This window comes from Neolamprologus multifasciatus, chromosome 12, assembly GCF_963576455.1.
Source record: "Neolamprologus multifasciatus chromosome 12, fNeoMul1.2, whole genome shotgun sequence".
In the NCBI taxonomy this organism is placed as follows: domain Eukaryota; kingdom Metazoa; phylum Chordata; class Actinopteri; order Cichliformes; family Cichlidae; genus Neolamprologus; species Neolamprologus multifasciatus.
Genome location: NC_140450.1, coordinates 14,421,033 through 14,446,055, shown reverse-complemented (window position 1 = coordinate 14,446,055; position 25,023 = coordinate 14,421,033). Strand labels below are relative to the sequence as shown.

At 39.9% G+C, this 25,023-nt stretch overlaps 2 protein-coding genes across 10 annotated transcripts in view; both read left to right on the top strand.

Moving 5' to 3' along the window:
- The window catches only part of dock8 (dedicator of cytokinesis 8), a 57,908-nt gene extending 48,681 nt beyond the window's left edge, over window positions 1-9,227 (top strand). For 3 of the 4 annotated variants that reach the window (XM_085181189.1, XM_085181188.1, XM_085181191.1), the window contains 8 exons: window positions 100-231; window positions 518-652; window positions 1,102-1,191; window positions 2,577-2,813; window positions 2,921-3,064; window positions 4,131-4,237; window positions 6,134-6,304; window positions 7,386-9,227. In XM_085181189.1, coding sequence (XP_085037315.1) covers window positions 100-231; window positions 518-652; window positions 1,102-1,191; window positions 2,577-2,813; window positions 2,921-3,064; window positions 4,131-4,237; window positions 6,134-6,304; window positions 7,386-7,437 — 1,068 coding nt within the window. In that variant the 3' untranslated portion in view covers window positions 7,438-9,227. Of the gene's footprint in view, window positions 1-99; window positions 232-517; window positions 653-1,101; window positions 1,192-2,576; window positions 2,814-2,920; window positions 3,065-4,130; window positions 4,238-6,133; window positions 6,351-7,385 lie in introns of all 4 variants that reach the window. The other variant, XM_085181190.1, reaches the window with a different exon arrangement.
- Window positions 9,228-9,338: 111 nt separating this feature from the next.
- Window positions 9,339-25,023, top strand: part of aopep (aminopeptidase O (putative)) — a 90,019-nt gene continuing 74,334 nt past the window's right edge. For 4 of the 6 annotated variants that reach the window (XM_085181198.1, XM_085181197.1, XM_085181192.1 and 1 more), the window contains exons 1-6: window positions 9,339-9,995; window positions 11,024-11,790; window positions 12,081-12,250; window positions 14,638-14,890; window positions 15,722-15,935; window positions 16,176-16,300. In XM_085181198.1, coding sequence (XP_085037324.1) covers window positions 11,060-11,790; window positions 12,081-12,250; window positions 14,638-14,890; window positions 15,722-15,935; window positions 16,176-16,300 — 1,493 coding nt within the window. In that variant the 5' untranslated portion in view covers window positions 9,339-9,995; window positions 11,024-11,059. Of the gene's footprint in view, window positions 10,157-10,291; window positions 11,791-12,080; window positions 12,251-14,637; window positions 14,891-15,721; window positions 15,936-16,175; window positions 16,301-25,023 lie in introns of all 6 variants that reach the window. The other 2 variants (XM_085181193.1, XM_085181196.1) reach the window with 2 other exon arrangements.

The following is a 25,023-nucleotide window of genomic DNA, read 5'->3' as shown; positions in this document are numbered from 1 at the left end:
AAAATCTTTGCACTTTAACAATAAATGTTTATATTTTCTTAAAATATACTATACTCTGTGGCAATGCTAAACAGCAGCTATGGCTGTCTTTCCCATCAGGGTGGTCTCTATGAGGCAGTAAATGAGGTCTACAAGATCATCATACCAATCCTAGAGGCACATAGAGATTTCAGAAAACTGGCGTCAACACATGACAAACTTCAGAGAGCCTTTGATAACATCATTCAGAAGGTAATGACAGAGGAGGTGCTGTGTCATTTATTTAGTTAAAGTGAAAATAAGAAAGATCATAAGATGCTGTAGATAAAACATTTTAAAAATCATTTTGGTACATGTTCTTATTCAGTATTTAAATATGTGTTTTAAACATGAAAACAAAAAACAGCTGCAAATTTATTTTTGGCTTTTAATAAAACCTTCAAAGTCTCCTTTATAATTTAAAAAAACCACAAAAGATAATTGACATAACAGAAATATCTGATTAGTATTTATTTGAGTGTGTTTTTTTTCCCTCCAGGGACATAAGAGGATGTTTGGAACTTATTTCCGAGTGGGCTTTTATGGGGCCAAGTTTGGTGATTTGGATGAACGGGAATTCATCTACAAGGAGCCTGGGATCACACATCTGCCCGAGATATCACACAGGCTGGAGGTATGTAAGAGGAAAATGTGTGCATGTGTAAGTATGAAATAAAGGATACGGTGCCTGGCTGGACTGATGAGATCTGATGCTTGAGGCTTTAAGTGAGCAGAACGACAGAGTGAAAGATTCTCAAATTGTACTTCAGTTTTGGTGACATTTAGAGCGCCTGAAAGCTATCATTTGCATGCTAAAAGGTGAAAAGAGGAAAAAAAAGAAAGTAATAGTAGTGGAAAGTGGAAAGTAGTGGATGCATTGTTAGCTGCACTTGAGTCAAATTAGTGAATCAGTTCACGTTCAGTTTATTTCATGCTTTCGAGTGTTCTTTTAATGCTTTTTATTCTTTAAGGAGTAGCCTCCAATCGCAATTTCTATTTGAGTAAAAATGATTCTGCACTTTTTAAAGACCATATATTATGAACTGTACTCTATATTAACGACACAATTTCCTGCACTCCTAGAACTTCTACAGTCAGTGCTTTGGAGATGACACACTGGTGATGATTAAGGACTCTACACCAGTGGACCGAAAACAGCTCAACCCCAATAAGGTGAGTAACTGTTATGCCAAACTATCAACTGGTAAATGTTAATCTCTAAATGATCAAATACTAATATTAGTAGCAAAAATCTCCCCTGAGGGCATTTTTTGTCAGGCTTGTAGCTCTTGCTGTTTACTTTGTTCATGTATTAAAACACAGATTTCTATGTTAATTAATCGTATTATTCTTTTTATCTTCATTATATCACTGTAGATAGTCAGATGGCAAAATTGGCTGTTCATAAACACCAAACTAATCAATAAGTACATATATTTCTTTATCTTTTGAAACTACACATTCATAATATAAGACTTATTTCCCAAAAGCTGTATAGATGTTGATGATCCTGGTAGGATAGGCTGTTTATATATAAGTTTCATCCACATTGATTAAAATGTCCGACATTATTTTCATTATAGTAAGATGACTGGGAAAAGGTCAATTCAAAACTGTACATAGAGTATAGGGTGTAAAAATGTTTATTATTTAAACTAGATATATGTTCATATCATTTATAAATGTGAACATCTATATAATGTTACTGTATTTACTATAATTCATAATACCGAGTTCATATTGAATGCACCGTATAGAACTTGCATACATTTTTACCTGCAGAACTTTTGACCTACATTACTGCAGTAGTACTCCACACTCTTGACCTGAACTCCACAGACTAAATGTTTGTTTTCTTCTAAACCACACATCTGTAAAGTTTCATTGCTCTAACTTGTATAGTTGTGACACCTGTAAGGACACTGCACTGTGTATTTCTACAATATTGTTTCTCCAAAACTCTAAAACTGCAGTGGTATGTCTATAGCAGCGTTTTTGCACTCGAGGGTTTGCTCCACTTTCTAAAATTGCTAGGCGAGACAGAAAGCGTCGTGATAGATGAATGACAGGTTCCTCTCCTGCAGCCAAGCAGCCCAGAAACTAGCATGACTGCTCATTTGCAACCTTTCTCTTATGTTATTAAAATAGTTCAAGGAATTACAAACGCTGAAAACGTTCGAGGTCCTAGAAAATCCAGTCAGTTGTTGAATTGTCTTCATTTGAGATCAACAATGTGTAGATTAAAGATTCATCTGGAGTTTTCAGAGGCATCGACTCAAGCTGGACAGATCTGATTTGCATAAACTGGCTCAAATTTATGCAAATGACAAGTGGGAACTCAATTCCCTATGTTTTAAACAGCAGCACAATACAACCAAAATGCACTGCACGTAGACTAGGAATGAGAAATTATGGATTCTTTGGACACATACCAGAGTTTGCTTTATTAGATATAAAAACAGACAATAAAACGCAGCTAAAGGCACACGTTTCTTAATCACAATAAGATGCTATTTTCATGAATAATAACTTAAGAAAACACTACCATTCCTCTCTAGGCATATATCCAGATCACTTATGTGGAACCCTTCTTTGACGACTATGAGATGAAAGACCGACTGACAAACTTTGAGAAGAACTTTAACCTGCGGCGCTTCATGTACACCACACCCTTCACCAAGAGTGGGCGACCTCGGGGTGAGCTCAATGAACAGTACAAGAGAAAGACCATCCTCACCACCATGCATGCTTTCCCCTATGTCAAGACCCGCATCAATGTCATTCAGAAAGAGGAGGTAAGTGCTGAATACACCTGGTGTGGAACACCTAGCAGCTATGAGTCACATCACAGCTGCAGCAATACCAGTTGGCTATATTTACTTGTCTTGTCTTGTATATCTAGTTTGACTTGACGCCTATCGAGGTGGCCATAGAGGACATGCAGAAGAAGACCAGAGAGCTCGCGGTTGCCACACACAGAGAACAACCCGATGCTAAGATGTTACAGATGCTGCTACAGGGCTCTGTGGGAGCCACTGTTAACCAGGTAATGAGCATTTGGGGCCGTTCGGTAAATAAAGGCAGCGATGCCATTTTGCACTACTGTGTGTCTTCTCCTGTTATAACAGAAATGATAGCGCTTAACCAAATGACAGCTGTTCTTCTTAAATGACACTTTCTATCATGCATAATGTGATGGGGAAAATAACAGAGTGATTTACCTCCTATTTATGCTACCACATTTACAGTTTCCATTGTAGTCAAGGAGTGCAGGTGGGAGACATGGCAGTGATCACACATCAAAGCCCTCACCCCATCCGCAACCCTAATCCTTCCTTTGCTTTTCTCCTGATTTAGTTAAAACGTCAATTCATGGCCCCTCTTCCTTTCATGTATCCGCTGCATGGCGTGCTGCACCGGAGGTCTCTTTGATCTGATAGCTTCCAGGTCCTGCCAGCATGGTGAATGTCGGCGTAATGACGAAGCAAGCTATAGCGTCTCTGCTCGCCTTACTCTTTATCTTCCAGTGTCTAATCTGACAGGTCCCTTGCTCCAACCTGATGGTTGTATACATAACGCTAATGCTCTGCAGCTCAGTAAACATATAACTCTTGACTGTAATCAGTACAAGAGGCCAGGTTTCTGTGTGCGGGTCGGCAGCTCAGACCCAGGGCTGAGGCCCGGGCCCAGTGCATTTATGATTCTAATCAGAGCTGTTTAACTGCAGATACTGTGCGAGCGCGCTGCGGTTTTATGATGAATATAAGTTAGGATAACAAGATCTCATACTGGGCAAATGGGAGCCAAATGGAGAATGTATGCAGGGTTAGCAGTGACATTAGCTATACAGGAGGTAATCACAGCGGCTCCTTTCCTGATGGCTTCCTCGTGTTTTCAGTTCAGAATCGTAGCTCTTAGCTGCGTTTAGCCATTCAGGTAGTAGGTCACTTCCCCCAGTATGAATGAGGGGTTTTCTTATTCCTCCTTTGTTCACTTGCTGTCAAAACGCTTCCTCTCTTTCCTTCCTCCAGCCCCTCTTTGCTTTCTCTTTCTTCATCTCTCTGCTTCTTTGTGTTTGCTGATTGCCTTGTATCTCCGCCCCCTGTTTGTAGGGCCCGTTGGAGGTGGCCCAGGTCTTCTTGAATGAGATCCCAGCGGACCCAAAGCTCTTCCGTCACCACAACAAACTGCGCCTGTGTTTCAAAGAATTTATAATGAGGTAAGACGCTATCAAAGAGTCACCACCTAGTGACAAAGGGTGAATAAATGGTGGTGAACAATGGGCACTGACTCAATAGATTGAAGTATGCAACAACATGTCAAAGAGATTTTCTTAGTAGGAAATGGAATGTATTTGTGAGATGTGATCTATATGCCTCTATTGTTGCCTGCGTAGGAAGATAAAAGTGCGCCACAAAGAAGTGAGAGTGATGGAGACTGATATCCTGCTGTTTAAACAGCCTGTCAGTCAAGATGAAGAGACTGAAGTGATAATCACAACTATATTTCCAACCAGATCACCATTTAAATGAAGCAAAGAAGTAGGAGTAATGTGAATAATTATATTTTATTTACATATTGAGACTCTTTCCACTAAGCTGTTATTCTTCTAGCTAACTCTAGATTCATTATTACCAATAGTTTTAAAACATTTTCAATGATCACGACATAATTTGAACCATCATGCCCTACACGCTGGAGTGAGCCTTGATAATTTTGTGCCGAGATTGTGTCATATCTGCACGTTGCAAAGTTTTAGTGCGTGTGCTTGAGTTTGTTTGCTTTCATTTCATGGTTATGAGTTGTTTGCTTCCAAAAAATGGTGTCTTTCATTTTCTAACCTTCTTCTTTCTACTTTCCACCTGCCTTAAATGCTACAAACACATTTGCAAAAAATTGCTGTAATTTCAGAAAGGTTTATTTTCTTTCCTAAATCCAGGTAAACAGGACTCACGGAACGCCAATCTTCTCAGCAGTGGCATTCTAATAAATCCACTTAGGAAAGCATTATTTTCTAAGCTGGTCATCTTGTAATATTTAGTGTTGTATTATGTAGCTACATGAACTTCTGTGGAGCTAAAAATTTAAAGAGAGGTTTCGGGGGATTTGTTGTTTCCTGGATTTGCTGATGTCCCACTCTGGCACATGCTCTGGTGTTGCTGCTGTCTAGTCCCATCCTGGATTTATAGATTTAGATCCTGTACATGCAGTAATGGTTAAAGAAGCCCATAGGTTTTTCTTTGTTTTGTTTTTTTTCTCAATTCAGAAACCTAACCAGCCAAGCATATTTTCTTTCTTTCTTTCTTTTTTTTTTTTTTACAATCGGCGCTCACTTTGCAAATCATAAAACAAAATGAAGATGCCAAATGCTCATCTGAAGAGCTGTCTAAATAAGCCAAGCATTCAGATAAAGAGCTATACACCACCAGAAAATCCTGCACTCTTGTGAACTGTCATTAATGCTCATTACCCTGCTTACTTACTGTATACTGTTACACAACATTGCAGTTTCCATATTAACTTCATTAAAGGCTAAAAGATAAACATGTGTTTGCAATCACCCCCTTCCCTTGATTTCCTGCAGACTGCCCTGTATGTTGGCCATTATACATACCATGATAGAGTACTGTGGGTGCAACCCAGACTTGCCCTCTACTTGCACTTCAACTTAGACCCATTGTTTTCCCCCCCATTATAACAGAACATTGTCCCCTTCCCAGCACATGAGAAAAGAGGGGTTTAGAGTTCTTGCTTCTGCTGCTACTGTGATTTAAATCAGACTTCTGGGTCGTTTGCATCGTAGCTCACATTCTAGCAGCGTTACTTGACAAAGCCAAATAGGTGGTCCCTGCAGTCGAGTATAAATTTGAGCTCATTTAGAGTTCTGGTTTGCAAAGGATTCAAGTTCTGGTCAAGCAGTTACAGGACGGTGCTTAGCATACACAAGCACATTGACTTGTAAAAAGATTGTTTCATTTCATATTTTTGAAGCTCTTCTTGAGGTTATTGTATAATGATGATAATAATTTAAAAAAAAAAAAAAAGCTTGAGGGGAAAACTCTATTCTTTTTTTCATTACAGCCAATGAAATTACATGCCACTTTCTGTCCTGCAGGTGCGGGGAAGCAGTTGAGAAGAATAAGCACCTGATTGCATCAGATCAGAAGGAGTACCAGCAGGAGCTGAAGAAGAACTACAACCGCCTGAGAGAGAACCTAAGGCCAATGCTCGAGAGGAAGATTCCCGAACTCTATAAACCCATCATCAGGCCTCGGCTGGAGAACAGGTAAACAGAGCCACCGCACCAGACGGCTTTGACAAGGGAAACGGAGGTGAGAAACACACATTGATCATTTTATCAGGCTGTGTCATCACTGAACCAAAGGGAAAAGGAGAATGAATTGATTACATTTTTTCTAAATCAGACATCGTGAGTGAGGGTGGCTTTGACTGACAAACCAGGGACACTTCATGCTCAAACAATAGAGTCTTGTGGCTTAGTCACATTACAGTGAAAATACTGTAAGGTATTTGTACTGTAAACCTTCTTTGCAACTAGGAAAAATCGAGGGTTGCACGGTGACTGCAGTGAACAAAACTGCTTTCATTGCAATTAATTTGAAACTGTTGGGGTCTCCAACCACTGTTTCCCACAGTATGACTGTGATTATTAATCACAGTCATACTGTTTATCACCTGTTATCACCTGTTTTACTACAACACTAACCACTGAGATGATGCACTCCACCCAAAAGGGGTTCCTCGTGTTCTGCAGCATGGGTCACGATCGGGGTTTTTTTTTTCACAACCAGAAGAGTCACCCCCGTTTGAAAGAATGCATTAATGCATTTTGGTTTTGCCTTTAATTCTAACTGGCAATTTCTATTTATTTTTAGATACAACATGGATATGACTTCAGTAGGGTTACTTAATATTAGGAAGCAATAAAACTAGAATATATAAATATAACCTTGTTGTTGCTGGTTTTGTTTACTGCTATACACGTAACCACAGATGCATCGATTTATCTCCATACTTTTTAAAAGAGAGGGGAAAAAATATTACAAGTTGTGATAACTGTTGTATCTTTCATGTAATTATCTTATGTGACAGTGTCTAACACCCGAGCCTCGTTAAAAGAACACTAGCTAGTTGGTGTTGTGGAAAAAATATCTGCTGCTCTCGCTGTTATCTGGTAGAAATTTATGGTTAAGATTCAGGGTGTTTTTAGGTTGTGGGAAGTAAATGATTACCTTACATCTACGCACCTTCGCCTACTCACCATGACTGTTCCACCTCTTCTTCCTCATAATCATTCATTATCTTTTGTTTCTGTTTCCCCTCCCTCGTCCGCTGTCTTCTCGCAGGGATTCCTTCAAACGTCTAAGTTTCCGCAGAACTCAGGAGGAAAACTCCTGAGTGCTTCAGACAGGAAGGGGAGGCTGTCACACAAGCGAGAGAGAAAAAGAGAAGATAAGATGAAAGAAGAGGGGGGGGAAGAAGAAAAGGAACAGCAGGAGCAGTACGCCGTGTCAACAATGGAAGACTCGTGGTTTCTCAGTGATCTGGCAATGTTGGCTGCGTGTTCACTTTTATGATGTCAGGCTGTTTGTCAGAGGAGGGAAAGGCGAGTGAGCACATACAAAAATGGATGGTGGGGTGGGAATCACCGGCAAAGTGTAGCTTATTGAGCATTTCACTGTAAAATCTTCAGTTGCTGTGTTAATTTCCATTTTTGGATAACTTCAAGTCCTCAAAATGCTGCAAACACTTCCTCTGGGTCAGTAAACTAGCTCTCTTAGGTCCTTACTAATCCCAGGCCTGTTGTTTGTGTGTGTGTGCGTGTGTGTGCGTGTGCGTGTGTGTGCGTGCGTGTGCGTGTGTGTGCGTGCGTGCGTGTGTGTGTGCACCAATAATGCTCGTGTTCTGTGTATGTACATGTAAATAGATGTATGTGAATGTCTGAATGAATGTGTGTTTATTTAGATTGTGTTTAGATTAGAAGCTTTTGGTGCCATACTGAAGTCACTTTGTACTCAGTGATGATAAATGATTCTGTTATGTGCTAAAGGGCCTCTGAAATTCCACTCTGGGCATCTATGCATGACATGTTCCAGTGTGAGCAGTGAGTGTGGATGGATTTTTGTGCACTGGAAAAATAGGTACAGATTCATGTGTTAACAGTTGAGGCCAGCCATGTACCTGGATATGTAGCTAACAGAAAAGTTTAACTTATTAAGAGTTTCACAGGCGACAGATAGGCTTTTAAGGCTCTAAAACACACGTGGAATACACATAAAGTGTGCATTGTGGATATATTTGAAATATTACTTCAGATAATAACAAGATGTTTACAAAGTTGTTAAAACTATTTTGCGTTGTATTTTATGGAAATGTATTTTTAGATAAAATGACAGCAATAATGATACTAATTGGAAGTATATTATTCAGTCGGTGGGATTCAGTGACGGAGTTTACTGTACAATCTCAGCGTATGTTCCAACAGTTTCAGTTGCTCTCTGTAAGTAGACCGCGCTTCCTGCAATACACACAGTGCCAAATTCAATTCCTTATGTATTTACTGTGAGTGAGGAGTAGGTGAGGAACTTCAGCAGAAATGCAATAATGTAAAAAGTCACTCCACACGGATTTACTTTGCAAATTATGTTTACTCAGTATGTGAGAACACATTCCAGTGAAGAAATTTATTACTGCTTGGAATATTAAATTGTGACAACTTGATTTTATGTGACATCATGAAACATTTCATCTAAATGATGTTATGTTGCAGGTCATTCTGTATTGCAGTGATGTAAATGCGCCTGGAGTTTCAAAAATGGGTGTACATGTTTGTCAATGTGATTAATGCTCATGGAAATATTTGTTTCTAGGTACATATCTTATTTATTAGCTGCTGGGTGATTTGTTTTTTTTGTTGTTGTTGTTTTTGTGGGGTGGCTAAATAAAATGATAGCTATGCAGTATGCATCAGCTGTGAGCATTGATAAAAATGTATACCTATTTTTAAAACGTGTACCACATTAGCGCTGTAAGATGTATTCATGGGATACACCCACTGAGACTGCATTCATGTTTCATGGTTATCCTTTATGTTCGTACATATTTTTTGTTGTAATGTAGATCTTTTTCTTCCAATTGTCATACTTGCAATGCTGTTGAAGAACCTGAATAAAAATTAATATATGTCACCACTGTGTCCAATCACATTTTAATATAACTGAATTAAAATGCAAAAATACATGTATTACTAATAAGTAGACTATTTAAAGGTTTTTTTAAGGTTCCTGTTAAGAGTCTTAGCTTTTTTTTTGGCGTCCTTTGTCTCAAAATAAAATAAAAATAGAACAAATAGGGGACTAAATAAAACTAAATGTTTATAAGTAGACAAAAAAATAAAGAAACAAATAAATGCAATAATTACACTGAAGAGTATCCCCAGGTTGCAATTTAACTGAAGCTAAAACTGAACAGGAAGTAAAATTACACACACTGGCAACTTTATTAGGTATACAGTTTCATCTGCCTGATACTAATTATTGAATTAGCCAGTCACATAGCAGCAACTGTACGCATTTAGACATGCATACATGGTCAACACAATCTGCTTAAGTTTAAAGCGAGCATCAGAATGGGGAAGAAAGGTGACTGGACTTTTCACATCCGCTCCAGCTGTTCTTGCACCTGGTACTTCTCTACATTCTCGTTCTCATTCATTCTTTTTGATATCATATATCAGAATGTATATGTTAATTTTTTAAAAAAAAAAGCATTTTAATCGTTAATTCCGTAGTTATCATAAAAAATAAATAACGTGCAGCGCTCGAGAGAGCGGGGAGGATTCAGGTGAAGGACTACAATCCGCTGCCGTCGCACTAATGTGACGACATCAACGCTCGACTCGCACAGGACGGATACAGCTTTGTTGTTGAACAAACGAGAGCTTGTGATGCTCGGCGGTATGTTAGCAGCTGTTTTGTACAAATATTAGTAAATACGCTGTTCCACAGCGAAGCCGGTTATTTGTGGCGACACCGTCGCTGCGGTTGAACCGCAGACTGTTTAATGACAGAGACCTGTGATGGCAAGTTAGCCGAACTCCTTCATGTCAGTCAGCCAGGTATCTTCACACTTTAGTGAACTTTAAAACTTCAGACGTTCATTTACGTCGTGAGGCGTTTGGAAACACTGAGGTGAAGACCTTCGTTTCCTGTGCTGACCGAAAGTTTCTGTTTTATGTTTTCTCACACTTTAGCCTGTGATTAAAAGAAAGGAAAACCCTGGTCGAAGTTGAGCAGTATTGTGACTTGCCTGCAAGCCCTGCTCTGCCACCAAGGACACAACTTAATCACTTTTAACAGTGTGACAGCTCTCTGGCATCCACTTCCGCCCACTGCCCTTAAACCTTTAGAGCAACACTCAAGTTTTCTTTCCTTAGTAACAGTAAACAGACACTAATTTTATTAACAAGCTGCATGAGCTTAATAAAAGAGTGGTCACAGAGTTGGCTGTTGTTGTCCAATCTTTTACAGTTATGGAAGATATGTTTTTCTCCATCCTGTTGCTCAAGATATCATGTTTTTTTTTCTCAGTGCTCATAATTTTATAAACTGCACTGAATAAGCTCTGAGGGTTTCTCACTGTAAATAGTAATTGCACCTCTGTCGTGCCAAGCCTCCCTCCAGCCCCAAGCAGGCTAAATAAAAGGAGGTAGTTAGCTGTTACTGTCTGTGTGTTGAGTTTTTTTTACTTGTACTGCTTTGTTAACACACATCAAAATTGGATCATGAAATTGTTTTCCTGTTTGAAGGTCTTACATTGTGGAATGTGGGCATGTGTAGAGTTCATTGGAGTTAAATGCAGCTGTAGCCTGCAGTCACCATGATGGTGTATTCACATCATGGTTTATGCACAGACAGAAATGAGTTAGTTTTTTTCCTCAGATTCTCAGTCAGTGTGGGTTTTTTTTCTCTTTCCTCTGTTTCAGCTATCTTATACTCAACTTTGATGTCCTTGGTGTAACATGGACCCAGATGGGGACCTAAACCCTGACACGGATGACCTTCCGCTTCGAGCGAATACTAACCACATACTGGTCAGGCATTATGTCCTGGACCTTACTGTTCACTTTGACAGTAAGGTCATCAGTGGTAGTATTGTTCTGTTCCTGGAGCCTCGTTCGGGAGTGAGGACTGAGGCTGGAGAAAGTCAGGATGGTTTTACATCCAAATACAAGGAGGTGGATGCTCTGGAGGATGGTAAAAAAGAGCTTGAAAGGACTACAACAAAGGTGGAGAAGATGTGTGGTGATGCAGAAAGTATTCAGTCTTCAAGTCTGTGGCACACTACAAGTGGTGGTGAGTTCACCTTAGTGTTGGACTGCTGTGATCTTGACGTGTCAAAGGTCGAAGAGGTGGACCTTACCTCTGTGGCAGCCATGTTAAGCTGCTTTCCAGAGGTACCATCTAAAAAGTCAGGGGATGTTTCAAGGAAGCCACAGGCAGCTTTTATTCAGAACCTCATCTCCATGCCCTCCAGCCAGTGGAGGCAGCAGCATCAGCTCTTTTCACTGTGTGGCCGTGCCCCCGGTGCTCAGGATGGAAGAACGCTGTTGTTCCATAGAGACCTATGGAGTCTACAGGTGAGGAAAAATGGAGTCACAACACCTCAGGAGTTCCCTTGTGCTCTCAGGATCTGCTATGAGACGAAACCAGCAGGAGGTTCAGTGCGGTGGACCAAAGATCAGGACAACAGGTTTGTTTCAGGATGCAAATCATCTGAATTATTCCATTAAAGATTGGCACATTATTTAAAAAAAAAACTGGCAACTGGCATAAAATCTGCTCTGTTCAAAGTTACAGTGTAAGATATCGAGTGTGCTATGTCAGAATAATATAATACAGATTAATTCATTCACAAAAACACACCTCGGGCTATTTTATTCTCTCCTGTGTGGGGTATGCGTTACTTATGTCTGTGTTTCTGTGTGCGTTTGGGCATTGAAGTGAGGGTTGTTTATAGTTTACCATTGTTTACCCTTCCAGGGTGTGTGTTTACACCGCCGGTTCTCCCATCAACAACCGAGCCCTCTTCCCCTGCCAGGAGCCGCCTGTTGCCATGTCAACATGGCAGGCAACAGTACGGGCCCCCAGTGAGTGCGTGGTTTTGATGAGTGGGGAGGAGCAGGCAGTACCTGCTGAAGATGGGGACACACGTAAGCTTTTCAAAAACCTCAACCTTGTATATGTATTTCTTTGTTTTATATATATACATGTATGTATATATTTATATATATATATATATATATATATATATATATATATATATATATATATACACGTGTGTGTGTGTGTGTGTATGTACATTTGTAAACTTTTGAATATTACACAAATTTTTTGACTACTAAACTGAAAAGAAGAGATTGGTATTAGATTTCATTACTTGGAATAAATGGGTCTGTAGTGTCCAGTGTTGAAACTAAAAGCTATTATGGGAGCATGGACTATTGATGTGTTTGAGAGATTGGTTTTGTTGGGTTAAATAAAAAGGGTACGTGTGCACCAAAGTATCGGCTGAAAGCCATTATCAGCCTAATTCCCAAATAAGATAACATTTACCGATTGTAATGGCCCACGTTTATCTGCGTGTCACATCCAGTTTGAGCTGGCTAAGTCTTCAGATAGTATGACAGGGAAGCTTTTAAAATGGCTTAGCTATTTATTTATTTATTTTTTGTCTGCCAGGCTTAAAAAATAGGAATAAATAAAAACACAAACAAATAAACAGAAAAAAATCAGCCTAATGCTTTAAAAAAAAAAAATCAATATCAGTGCTTCGAGAAAAGAGAGCATTGTTGAGGAGTATGAACTGCACTGAAAAAGGTCTTTGTATTTCATTGGAATCAGTAGAAAACATTTTTCAATAAATACAAAAAGAAAGTATTTCTTGCCCATTTCCAGGCCTTTTAGAGCTCCACATTTCAGATTGGGTCAGTAATTCAAATATGTATGATGTCAACATCTGTTCAAAACAAACCAGTTAGAACATTGAGAAGAATAAAACAGAGAAGGTTGACAATAAAGGATATGCTGTGCAAAAGCTCACAAAAGAAGTAGATGTAGTGATTAATAGGAAAATGTGTAAACATAAATGTAAATACGGTATATAAGGGAAAAACAGAGTTTGTGCAATTCTAATGAGGCTGAAAATCAATATTTGGTATGACCACCTCTTTATTCTTTATCACAGCCTGAACTCTCTTGGGCAATCTTTCTTGTAATTTCTTTAAGGAGTCTTCAGGAATAGTTCTTGAATGACATTCAAAGCTTTTATTTGGATGTGTGCCTTTTTTTTTAATCCGTTCTCCATTGAGATGATCCAACGCTGCTTCAGTAATGTTGAGGTCCGGGCTCTGGGGATTCCATCCATGATTGATGGTGTTCCATTGTATGTTTTTCTCTCCTTTATATGCTTTTACTGCATTAGCAGTGTGTTTGGGATCATTGCCATGCTGAAAATGAAGCTGTTGCCAATCAGATTCTTTCCAGATGGTATTGCATGGTGGATCGAAATCTGATGGTTGTACTGCATTCATCATCAAGATCCCCAACATCACTGGCTGAAATGGAGTGGCAAACCATGACAGAGCCTCCACTGTGTTTTACAGATGGCTGTCAAGACCTCTCTCCTGACTTCCTTTACAATTTGTAATTTAGCATACATCAGCCCTTTCTTCCTGTTGCCCTTTCTTAACAGCCACGCTGTGCCCATTTATGATGAGTCTCAGATCCCGCATCAGGTCTTTGTTGGTTTTTTTTTTCTTTTTCCTAGTTATTAAGGATATGACTTTCAGATACTCTTCATCTTTTTCCTAGCTTCAACTAAATAAAGTGGAACAAATTATGTGGTTTTGCAACAAGCTGCTGGTAACAAAGAGTCTAAAAATACCATTTAAAATTGGGTTCTTGGTAGGTTGTCTGTTGTGTAGACATAACATTGATTCATTCCTTGAGTTTGGTGCTTTTTTTTTATTCTTGAATGATTCATAGGTCAGTGTTAAGTGGTGTAAACAAAAAAGCATTCCTCTGAAATAGTGAGGTACAAGGACTGGAAATTAGGAAATGTGCGAAAAAGCAGCCAGTATTCAAACAACCTTTGAAAGACATTCAGAAAGACTGGAGAACTATTACTTACGACTATTTAAAAAATTAGAAGAATGTCTCTTTTCTTGGAAACACAATAAAGAAATATGGCTCAATACTTTTGCAAAGTACTATGAGTTTACTTATAATAGAAGTAACAGTTTCCAGACTGAGATAATTCTCTGGCTGCCTTTCAAGATTTTAATAACTTTCACATCATCTGAAAGGTGGACATGAGAATTGTGTCACTCTGTACCGATGGGTGGGACTAAAAAGAAATCAAATGTCAAAGATAAACACATCAGATTGGACAGTGTAGTAAAAGCAAAATGGCATTTCAGTTCAGATTTTTCTTCTGTTTTTTTCTCCATGCTGCCAGTCGTCTAAACTCTTTACTACTTCTGTACCTTTGATATTTTTATTTTCTCTCTCTGGCACTTCTTTGGCATTTTCTCTGCAGATTTCTTAACGTGGAATTACTATGTTACAATGCCCATGCCCGCTTCCACCTTCACTTTGGCAGTGGGTCACTGGCAACAAGTCACAGCAGAAATCCCCCCAGAGCTGGAAAAAGGGGTGAGGGACGGGACAGACTGTGGCAAGACTGCCAAACTTGGGCCTGAGTATGGGCAGTGGACTGAGGCTGAGCGTGTGTCTAGACTTGGAAGTTCTTCAAGTGAAGTAGTAAAGGGCTCTCCTCTCCAGACTGGCAGGTATTTTATTAGTTTTTCCTGTGTTCTTTCCTTCTAGTAGGACCTCTTCTCCAGACTGTTATTAACCCAAGTCTGGCCCTTCCACATTCTATGGTCAAACTTTCCTTACACTTCACCAAAAATGGTGCAGGTGAAGTTAGGGTGATGAATAGTGTGCAGCACTCAATCAGCTTTTTTTTATGACAAATGCATAAAGGCTTTCACCATATTACATTAGGTTCAGTGCCCAGCAGAAATTATTGTTGGATAGAAAAACTGAGGCTTACATAAATTTTATAGACATACAGGATATAAAACGCAGCTTGGAGCATTTCGAAAGGGCTGGTTTCCTCTGTGCAGGGCATGGTCGATCTGGGGTCTCCCTTTTGCCGGCCAGCAGGTTGGCAAGTCTGCCAGTGGTTTCCAGTAATTCTCCTCCTCCCCCTCATGGTTGTCCTCCAGCAGCAGCCCAGCCATAGCCTGCTGCAGGCCCCATGATTCCCCAACTACAAGGAGGGCCTTTATTTTCAGTGAATGGCTTGAAGGAAACTTGGCTGTTGCTTGAAACCCTTGGAACGGTTCTGATGCCGAGGACAGACTTAGTGCTGGATATTGGATTAGAGTGAATGTGATTGCATGTCGGCACTTAGATATTTTTGGGCTCATTGTGGTTTGTGATGTATACTGTCATTTCCATATTTCCACTCCTTTCATTTCGGTGAGACAGTGCACACTGTGCCATGGATGGTTCAGTATTTCAAGGTCTATGTAGTCAAAAAGAAAAAAATGGAAATTTAAAAAATGTTGTTATTAGCCTTTGGTTAAACTTTTCTTTCCTGTTTTCTTCTACAGCAGGGACCAGACTACCTGCGTAGACTCTGCATTCTGTTACTCTTCCCTTGAGGATGAGGGACTCTCTGTAACTGATTATTCAGGCATGGTGGATGACGGCATTTCTTGTTCCCATGGCGACTACCCTTGCCGATTTACTGAGCGGTCGGCTTGGTCCCAGCGGGTGATTCCACACCGTGTATTTAGCCCTGCCTGCCTTCTGCAAAAGGCCCAGGTGGGTTCTGACAAAGAGCCACTGAGAGTTGTGCTAATTAAATTTTGTATGATTAAAGGAGACGGCATGAGTTGACGTTTGTGTCACTGTGTCAGAGGTTTTCAACTACCATCTCTTGGCACCCTGGTAAACATATTAGACTGTATTTCCATGGGGAGCGGTTAAAAAAAAATCCTCATTATTTAAATATGTGAGCTATGATAACATTTCTTTGCTTTTGGGTTTGTTTACCTTTTGCAGATGGGAGTCCTTAAGCTGTTGCCTCAATGTTTGGCTGCAGCCCATGCTGTTCTGGGGGTGCACCCCTTTCCCCGACTTGATGTTCTCATTGTCCCAGCAGGGTTCTCAAGTCTGGGAATGGCCAGGTAATGACATCTATGTTTTTGTTAAGAGGTTGCAAGGAGTAGATTATAAAGAAATGCTGGAACGAGAGAAAAAATATTAGTGAACAGGACTACAGGTTTAAAATTAATAGAAGTAAACTGTGAGGTGTTTGTTAGTTGTACAGCGAGTTGATGATGAAGAATTTATACTCTGCTAGTCGTTTTCATGTTTGCTTGTGGGTCCTCCAGTTTCCTTTCACGGTCAAAAGATTTGTTTCTTAGTGTAACTGTTAATTCTCAATTTTTAAATGACCATCATTGTTGATTTGAAATAGATAAAAAACTTAAAGTTCATTGTAAAATGAACACTATGTATACTATAAAGGCTTGTGTAAGTGAAAAGCGCTTTGACTGGCCAGTGAGTGAAGAAAAGCACTATATAGTACTGTGCTAAAGTCTTGAGCCACTCCTCATTTCTTTATATTTTGGTTACAAGAAGAAGACTGTCTTTTATGTTTTTTAAGAGCAGTTGTTCTCCAGTTTTTCTGAAGGTCTTTTTACAGTTTGTCTTTGGACACTGGCTGCTTTTTCACTCATTTGCAGTCCAGTCCTTGTACCTGAACATTTAAAAAAAAAAAAAGCAAGAGGTGGCCTAAAAACTAAATACAACAGTTAAATATCATCTGTCATTGTTTAGGGCTGCATTTGAAAATTGATGGAATTGTGAATGCAGAAAAGTACTGTCCAATTTTGATCCACCATGCAATACCATCTATAAAGCATGTGATTGGGAACCGCTTAATGTTTCAGCAATGATCCCAAACATAATCCTGACATAGCAAAAACACTCAATGAACCACTATCAGTCATGGATTGGCCTCCACAGAGCCCTCATTCAAGACGCCTGGGGAACTATTCCTGATGTCTACTTAAAGAAATGAGAAGAAATCTTGTCTAAGAGTTCAGGTTGCATTAAAGAATAAAGGTGGTCATACCAAATATTGACTTTCAGTCTTGTTAGAACTGAACAATCTCAGCTTTTGAGTTATGTACTATATTTCTATGCTTGTCTGCACATGTTTTAATAAACCGCTTTCACCAGTTTACTCCAATTTCCATCAAAGGTCTTGTATTACAGCTTTTTTAAACGTATAACATTTGATTGGTTGACCACCTAGGAGCAGCAGAAACAACCTGTCTGCACAGAAATGTCACACTGCTTCTCTGTAGTTCCTTTTTTACTTTCACAAGTTGCAAAACAAAAGTTATTTGAGTAAAGTTGTTTGCTCACTAATGGTTGGTAGTTCTTTTACAGAAGTTTCTTGATTTCTTGAACAGTTAGCAGAATAATGCCGAAAAGCTGCAGAGGGGAACTGAAAGGTTGGGATTTACACAAGTGGATACTGTAGTCATACAGTATGATCCGCTGTTAATGTAAAAGAATATTATAGCAGTTATTTGGTTTCGGCGGAGCATTTTTTACTGTCATTTAATCTAGGTGTACGCAGACCAATCTATGGACGGCCATGTAAAAACTTGTGAAGAAACATCAAAGATTTCCCACAGCAAAGCGACAATCAAGCACTTGTTTTTTAAACTTCACCCTGCTGCTTCTGTTTTGGTTTCTACAGGCAAAGTGTTTCAGGGTTGTATGATGAATGGCACACTCCACATTTCAAAACCCCCTCGTTCTTTCTTAATCTTTTCTGTGGAGATCCTCCACATGCAAATTCTTTCTGAATTAAAGACTCCAGCTTTAAACTTTGTTCAATCACTTGTCATCCCTCCTTTGTGCCCCCACAAAACTGCTTCCAGCACGGGCCTGCAGGAGTTATGACTCGCATATGCATGGTGCTTAAAAAATGATGTAATTGTGTGGTGTTGTTGTCTTTTTAAGCAGGAAACATTAAAATAGCTAGATTAAAGCAAATAAAAAGACTAACACAGAGTTTTAAAGAAGACTTCAGCCTCTTTACTAAGCATCTCCTTAAACCCCTTTTTCCTTACACTCTCCTCCTTATTCGTTGTCCATTAATTTGCCCTCGACTATTCTTTACTTTTTCTGTTCCCTCCCTTCCCTCATCCTGTTTCCAAAACTCAGAAACTCACCACCTCTTTTTGCCTCCATTCACTTTTCCATTCCAAACAGCTATTTCCTGAGATTTTTTTTCCAAAATTGTTATTCCAATTCTTTTTAACATAATTTAACCTTGGTGCTTTCCCCCCCTTGCTTCTTTTTTTCTTTCTTCCTTTGTTTTTCCTCCTGTACTCACAAGACCGAGCCTGTGTGACTGAAAGGACCATACTAGGGATATCCCCTCTAACTGACAGCATCATCAGTCAATAGGCTGCTCTGTTGCATCTTTGTTTTTTTCCAGGATGTTTCAGGTGGTCCTTAGCCTGTCCGACTTACACTAGACCTGTGTGTATTTATGTTTTTATGCAGGTTTAGTAGTGGAGGTCTGGAGGCTGATGGGTGGTCACGAAGCCACAGGATGACAGATTTATTGTTTTGGACGCTATAGATAATAACCCTTCATGTATTTATTTCCTCTTCACCCTCAGCTTGTCTCTGTCCTTAGATCTGTTCCCCGTGCTCCATTTCCATATTTATTCTCCTTTTATTAGCTTAGTCTCCCCCCCCCCCCTTTTTTTTTGTAATCCTTGTGTTCTGAAAATCAGATGTGTCCTGCTTCTGTCACGTCTTTACCCTTTACTGCTTCTCTTTTCATCCCCCGACTTTCTGTTACTCTCTTTGCTCTCGTAATATTGCTCGATCTTCAAGGCTACTGTGTTTGTCGTCCTTGTCTTTCCTCTCCACTTGTGTGGTTGATCACATTTCGTGCCCTTGGGCATTCCCCAGAAGTCATGGTTTCATATTTTCTCTACATTCTTTAGGCTGCATATGAAATTTTTATAGATACAGCTGATTGCATCTAGTAGCCTTATAAGTTAAGCAAAACTTGGATATTAAAGTAAATTCAAGGTGATGAATGTTTGGGCCTTTAAAAAAACTATTCTAATTAAGTAAGCTGATCAGGGTGGCCGGTAAGCATCCTAGTGTCTGCGGTTTACAACCACAGTCTCTCTTTCTCTCTCCATCTGCTTTTATCCTCCCCTCTTTTACACTGCTATAGAAAAAGTGCCCCAGACAGGATATGAGCTCATACCTGGTTATGTAGTCTGTGTGATTTGCTGACGTTGTAGCAAAGTGTGGTCTTAATCAGAGCTATTTTAAGCAACAAAGAGGGACAAACGGGCAACAGAACAGACCTCATTCTCGACTTTGCATTTTTTTAGTCTCTTTTTATCCAAAAACCCAGCGCTCTTTCATCCATGGAAAACATTCTTGCCCCATCTTGTGAAAATGTGTCTCCCTGCTGTATTTATTTTGAATGGACGTCAAGTGCTGACACTGAGGCTGTTCTGCCGTGGTTGTTGTTTGACGGATGTTTTCTTTTCCTTATGAGGATGGCTCCCAGGCACTTATCCCCTTTTCTCTGGCTGCTTAGGCTCCAGTTAGCTGCAAATGACAGAAGAGATTTAGGGCCTTCATTAAGTTTCAGACAGCACCTGCACTGACTCCCTATAAAACTCTGCATGGTTCTCAACCCAGTGTCAGACAACTGCATCCTCCCTTCAATGTTGGTGGTTGAGTCGTGGATGCCTCAACACATAACCGCAGGGTTGTGCTATAGAAAGGCTGGGAGGTCAACCAAAATGGAAGCGCAGATTGAGATGGAGATGAGAGAGACATGAAGAGGGTAAAGGCGGGGTTCACAACAGGCCAGCAGACCCCCAGGATGTGGGAGAGGATGTGTGGATTATTCCCAGCAACAAAAGCCATTAGCCCCTGGAAAGACTTCAGAGACTGGTGCTATTTAATCTAGAGATTGGGAGGTATGAGGGCCCCATTTGTTGGGATCAAGCCAAGCGCAGTTTTTGTGCAGTGCCCCAGTGGAAACAGCAGGAGCGGAGGGGCTATGGACCAGGGAGCTGTGGCAAGAAGGCATAAAGCTGTTGTAGTGTGATACTGAGAAGAGAAGGGAGAGGCGAAGCAGGGGAGGAATCACAGTGGCGTGAAGTTTTTATACTGAGATACGAAAGGGAGGGCAGGAAACTGAAGATTAAGAAGTCAAGTAAGGGCATGTCTGGACTCAAAGGCTGTACCACGTATGCTGTGTACCCACAAGGCTCTATGATTCACACACACAAAGCACTAGACTTGTGCAAATGTAGCTTTAAAGATATGAAGCCAGCAGCTCAAAGTATTTCCATAAGAATTTTTTTTGTTTGTATTTTGTCCAACAATTTGGGTTCAAATGCGTTGCAGGAGTTTTGAATTATGAACAGCCTGCTACCAGCATCCTGTACAGTACATACAAAACAGGATCATCTCTTGCCTATTTGTATGTATTCCTGTTGTCTTCATGGCTGTTTCTTCAACAAACCAAGCTTTGACATACATTGTAGAGACACCGATGTGTTACCTCTGCCCATGTTATTAGTACAACCTTTAAGGCACTGAAGAGCCGATAAGGGAGAGGAAGACAAATACATGGTTAACCATTAATAGAGGAGTGTGGAGATGGATGAAGAGGTGTCTGGGTTACAGTCAGTGAGCACATTAGGGAAATCCCTTAAAGTTAATTCGGCATCCAGTCAGGATAAAAAGTTCATTGTTCTGAGTGATTGAAGGACATGAGAATGGTGTAAACTAATGCCCCGAATATGATTGGAGTGGTCATATTTAGCCTTGCACTCTTTATTGAAAACTCTGTATATATATATATATATGTGTGTGTGTGTGTGTGTGTGTGTGTGTGTGTGTGTGTGTGTGTGTGTGCGCGCGCACGGGCATTTGTACAATGTTTTTATTTTTACCTTTCTTAGGTCATACTGTTTTTTTTTCTCTTTGTTTTACAATTTGAATCTGTAATCTCTTCATAGCATCACAGTCACGTCATTTCTGACTGGGAGTGACAGGAAGGGCACGGCATTTCCTCTCACTCTTTGAAGCTGACGTCTGTGTATCCCAGAGTGCTGGCTTGACTTGCAGGCCTAATCTAAGATCAGCGTGCCCAAAAGAAGACATGTCTGACATCCCTTGGAGAGCTTCCGCACAAGTGTTGAAATGCGCCTTTTCACTAGTGTGGGTGATGTGGGTTTTGTTTTGCTTTAGTGTAGACAGGCAAATTCCTGTTCTCGTGTGTGTGAGTGTATGAATGTGTGCATTGTTCAAATAATGGAACAAGGATGTGTATTTACTGTACTGGCATGACGTCAGAGGAGACCTACACAGATGATGTGTAGGTTTGGACATCAAATGAGCCAGATCTATGTGCAGTACTTTGTTGCTGCTGTTGGAGTATTTTTTTTTATTTATTTATTTTATGACAGGGAAAGCATGCCCCACATTCTCATATGATTGGCAAAAAGTCCAGCTTTATGTATAACTTAATCTTTAATATATCTTACTTATTCTCGTTATTTAAACCATATATTTAGTTACAAAATAGCAAAAAGACTAAAAAAATTAAATGTTGAAAATGAGACCATTAATTGTATTGTGAAAAATATATTTTTATTTGTATTGAATTTCAATTTGATGACAGCAATGTCTTGACAGGAGACTGACATATGTGCGTCAATCGCAAAACATGTGAAACATCTCAAGACTAGAGGAAATGGTCATCGAAGACTAGACCTGTTGAAGGGGAGGATGAATGAACTTGTGATCTTTTTGCCTTTAAAATGGTTGCTTTGAAGAAAGGGATCGGGTCTGTGACTACTTGCAGGCAGTTGCCATCTTGAAAACGACTTTTGTGAGTGAAATGCATTAAGTCATGACTGACTTGTGGAGGCAGTCTTCCACCATCCTACTGTCAGTTTGCAATTACAGTTTGTAGCTGTCTAAAAAATCTACATGCAGAAATTAACTGACAGAAATAAAGCCATAAATCTATAAAAATTTGAATTAGAAACTTCTCCACAAATAGTGCCATAGCTGCTGCAGGAAGCTTATTAAATGCAGAAGGACATAGGCGTTTAGCAACTTTGCTTTTGTATATGAATATAACCAGAATAAAACCAGCTGTAGGGCAATATGGTACTCAGATAGTTGAGTGCCATGTTGCAAAGAGATGTGCCGCTGATTTGTTGCGCTCATCGGCACAGACTGACTCCGATTGATTACGATGTGTTAGCAATATGTCTGCATTTATAGATTAGACAACAACTATTTGCAAACCTTTACCAATCTGTCATTGAGTGATTGCAGTCAGTCTGAGTTAGACAACGATTGTTTGGAGACAAGTTTTTCTCCTAAAAGTTGGCCTGTGGAGTTGCTCTTTGATCGAAAAGTGGTCACCCAGAATTTTAGAGTGTTGCACAGTCGGCCTCTCTGTGATGTGACGGAGAGAAAGAGATTATTCAGCAACGGTGTAAATAGAAAGACTGTGGAGTCGATGCAGTATAGAGTATAGACATTTAAGGATCATGCTTCTCAGCCAAATTGAAGTTTGAGAAGTTTGTCATCATCGGTGCAGAAAGATTGAAGTAATCCAGAGAAATCTCTGTATGCAGGGAATCAGACTGAGAAGTCTCAATCTCAGGATAGTCCCCATCAAAAGCAAAACACGATACACAATTGCAAGCTAAAATTCATGCAAAAATAAAAACAGATATAACAAGATCTCACAATGTTGCCATCCTCGCTGCAAGCTGGTTCATTTAAAAACAGAAGGAAGATGTAAAATCGTCCTGCGGTCTTATAAATCTAAATTTGTGTTTTTTGATATTGCTGATGGATAAATACTGTTTGTGGGGGATTATCTGGCTAGTTATCAGAGTGCACTTCAAGAGCTGTGATTCATGACGGCATGGGGTGTATGAGTTCATGTGGCATGAGTTGAATGAATTTGCACATCTGTCATTGAGTAACATATTGTGTGATTATATTTAGATGATGTCCTTTCCATGGAAAGCCTTGTTTATTTAAGCAAGAAAATACCAAATGACAGGAGCATGGCTGTAGTAAACAGGTCTGGCAATTAAGCTGACCCGCCTGCAGTACAGACCTGCCTCCTACTGAGAACATTCGGTGCATTATGAAATAAAAAATCCTGCAAAGGAAATTTCAGCCTGAGATCCAGGAACATGTGAGTCCGAGAGAACATTTAGTTTTCAAAACTTCCATTTAAGCGTATATTTTGTTAACATTTTACACAAAGTCCCATCTTTTTTAATCAACTGAGTTGTATTTTACACTGCTCCCTCCTCGTAGAGATGGGCTACCTTAAGAAATGGGGGGAAAATGTTCAAGTAGTTAAACTGCTTGTTCCACTTGCAGTACAGCCAAACTAGGCAGCCATATAACTGTCACAGCCACAGCTGAAAATTATGACTGGTGTATACCTCTTGACCTCTTAGGCAGTAGAGGATTTTCAGCCTGACTTCAGTTGATTGCATTGTTTGTTTATGGCCTAGCAGGAAGTTACATTGGCGATTGGTCCCCGTTGTGAGGAAGTAGGGAGCTGTAGTGCCTGGGGGAGTTGGTACCCTCTGGAATATTCCTCCCCCACTGCTCTGGAATTCTTTAGTGTGCCACCTGTGCTGTTTTTTATGTTTTATAGGACCAGTGTGGGGATTTTTGTTTGTTTTTTTTACACATTTTAACCCAGTAGAAGTCATGTTCTTCACATTAGTGCTGACCATCTCCAGAGATGTTTAGTGTGCTGTTAAAAAAAAATAGTGTATAGAGTTTGTTTGATTCCAAAAAAGCCATCTTTAATAGGATACCAAATCCTGGTAGAAGTCTTGGTAAGTCTTGGTAAATGGATCATTGATCACTCAAAGTGCTCTCATTATAAGCCACATTCACCCATTTTCCACACATTTAAGCAGCACTTTATTCTGTGCTTTTACACACTGATGGATGCATGATAGACAATTCAGGTTTAAGCAGAGTAGACTGGCTAGAGCTGGTGCCCTGGACTGAACCTCTCAATTGACGATCACTGTTTTTATTACTGTTTATTGTTGTTTTTTGAGCCTCTTTTTGATCAAGATGACTAGTAAATCTAAAATCTTAACCATGAATGAATTATTAGCGGTAAATTTCTCCAGCTTTATTTTCATGAAATGGTTGTTTGGAACAAAAGAAATGATTTCAGCAATGTGACCAGGACTAATGGGATGAATCTCACAAAACTAACAGCTTTGGAAAAACAAAGCTGATCATTAAGGAAAGATCATTAACTTTGAGGAAAGGCATGCTGCTCGTTACCATCTTACATGATAAACAAATGAAATGCAACAGCAGAGCACAAAATGCAAATGAAAAAGTTAAGATGTTAATCTTATTCTGTCCTAGTTTCCAGTATCTGCCTCAGTCTTTTGCCTCATTGCCAATGATTTCCTACCCTTTTGCACCCTTGCTAAATTGCACCTCCTGCCATCTTGTTAAGCTGTGCCATTCCCCCTTCCCTCTCTCTTCCTCCTCTCACTGTTTGTTCCCCAGTCTTCCCACTGCTTGTCCTTCCCTCTTCCTTCTGATATCTCAGAGGATTTCTTGCCTTTCTGCTCTCCTCTCCAGTTTGATCTGCAGAGTAACTCTAGAAGTGTGTGATACAGACCTGCTCTTTCAGGAGACAACTAGGGGTTCAGGGTTGGGAGGGAAAAATGTGGGGGTTGGATTTTCTGGCACAGAAGACAGCTGTTAATCAAATAGTCAAGGATGAGGTGTTTCTTTCTTCCCACCTTGA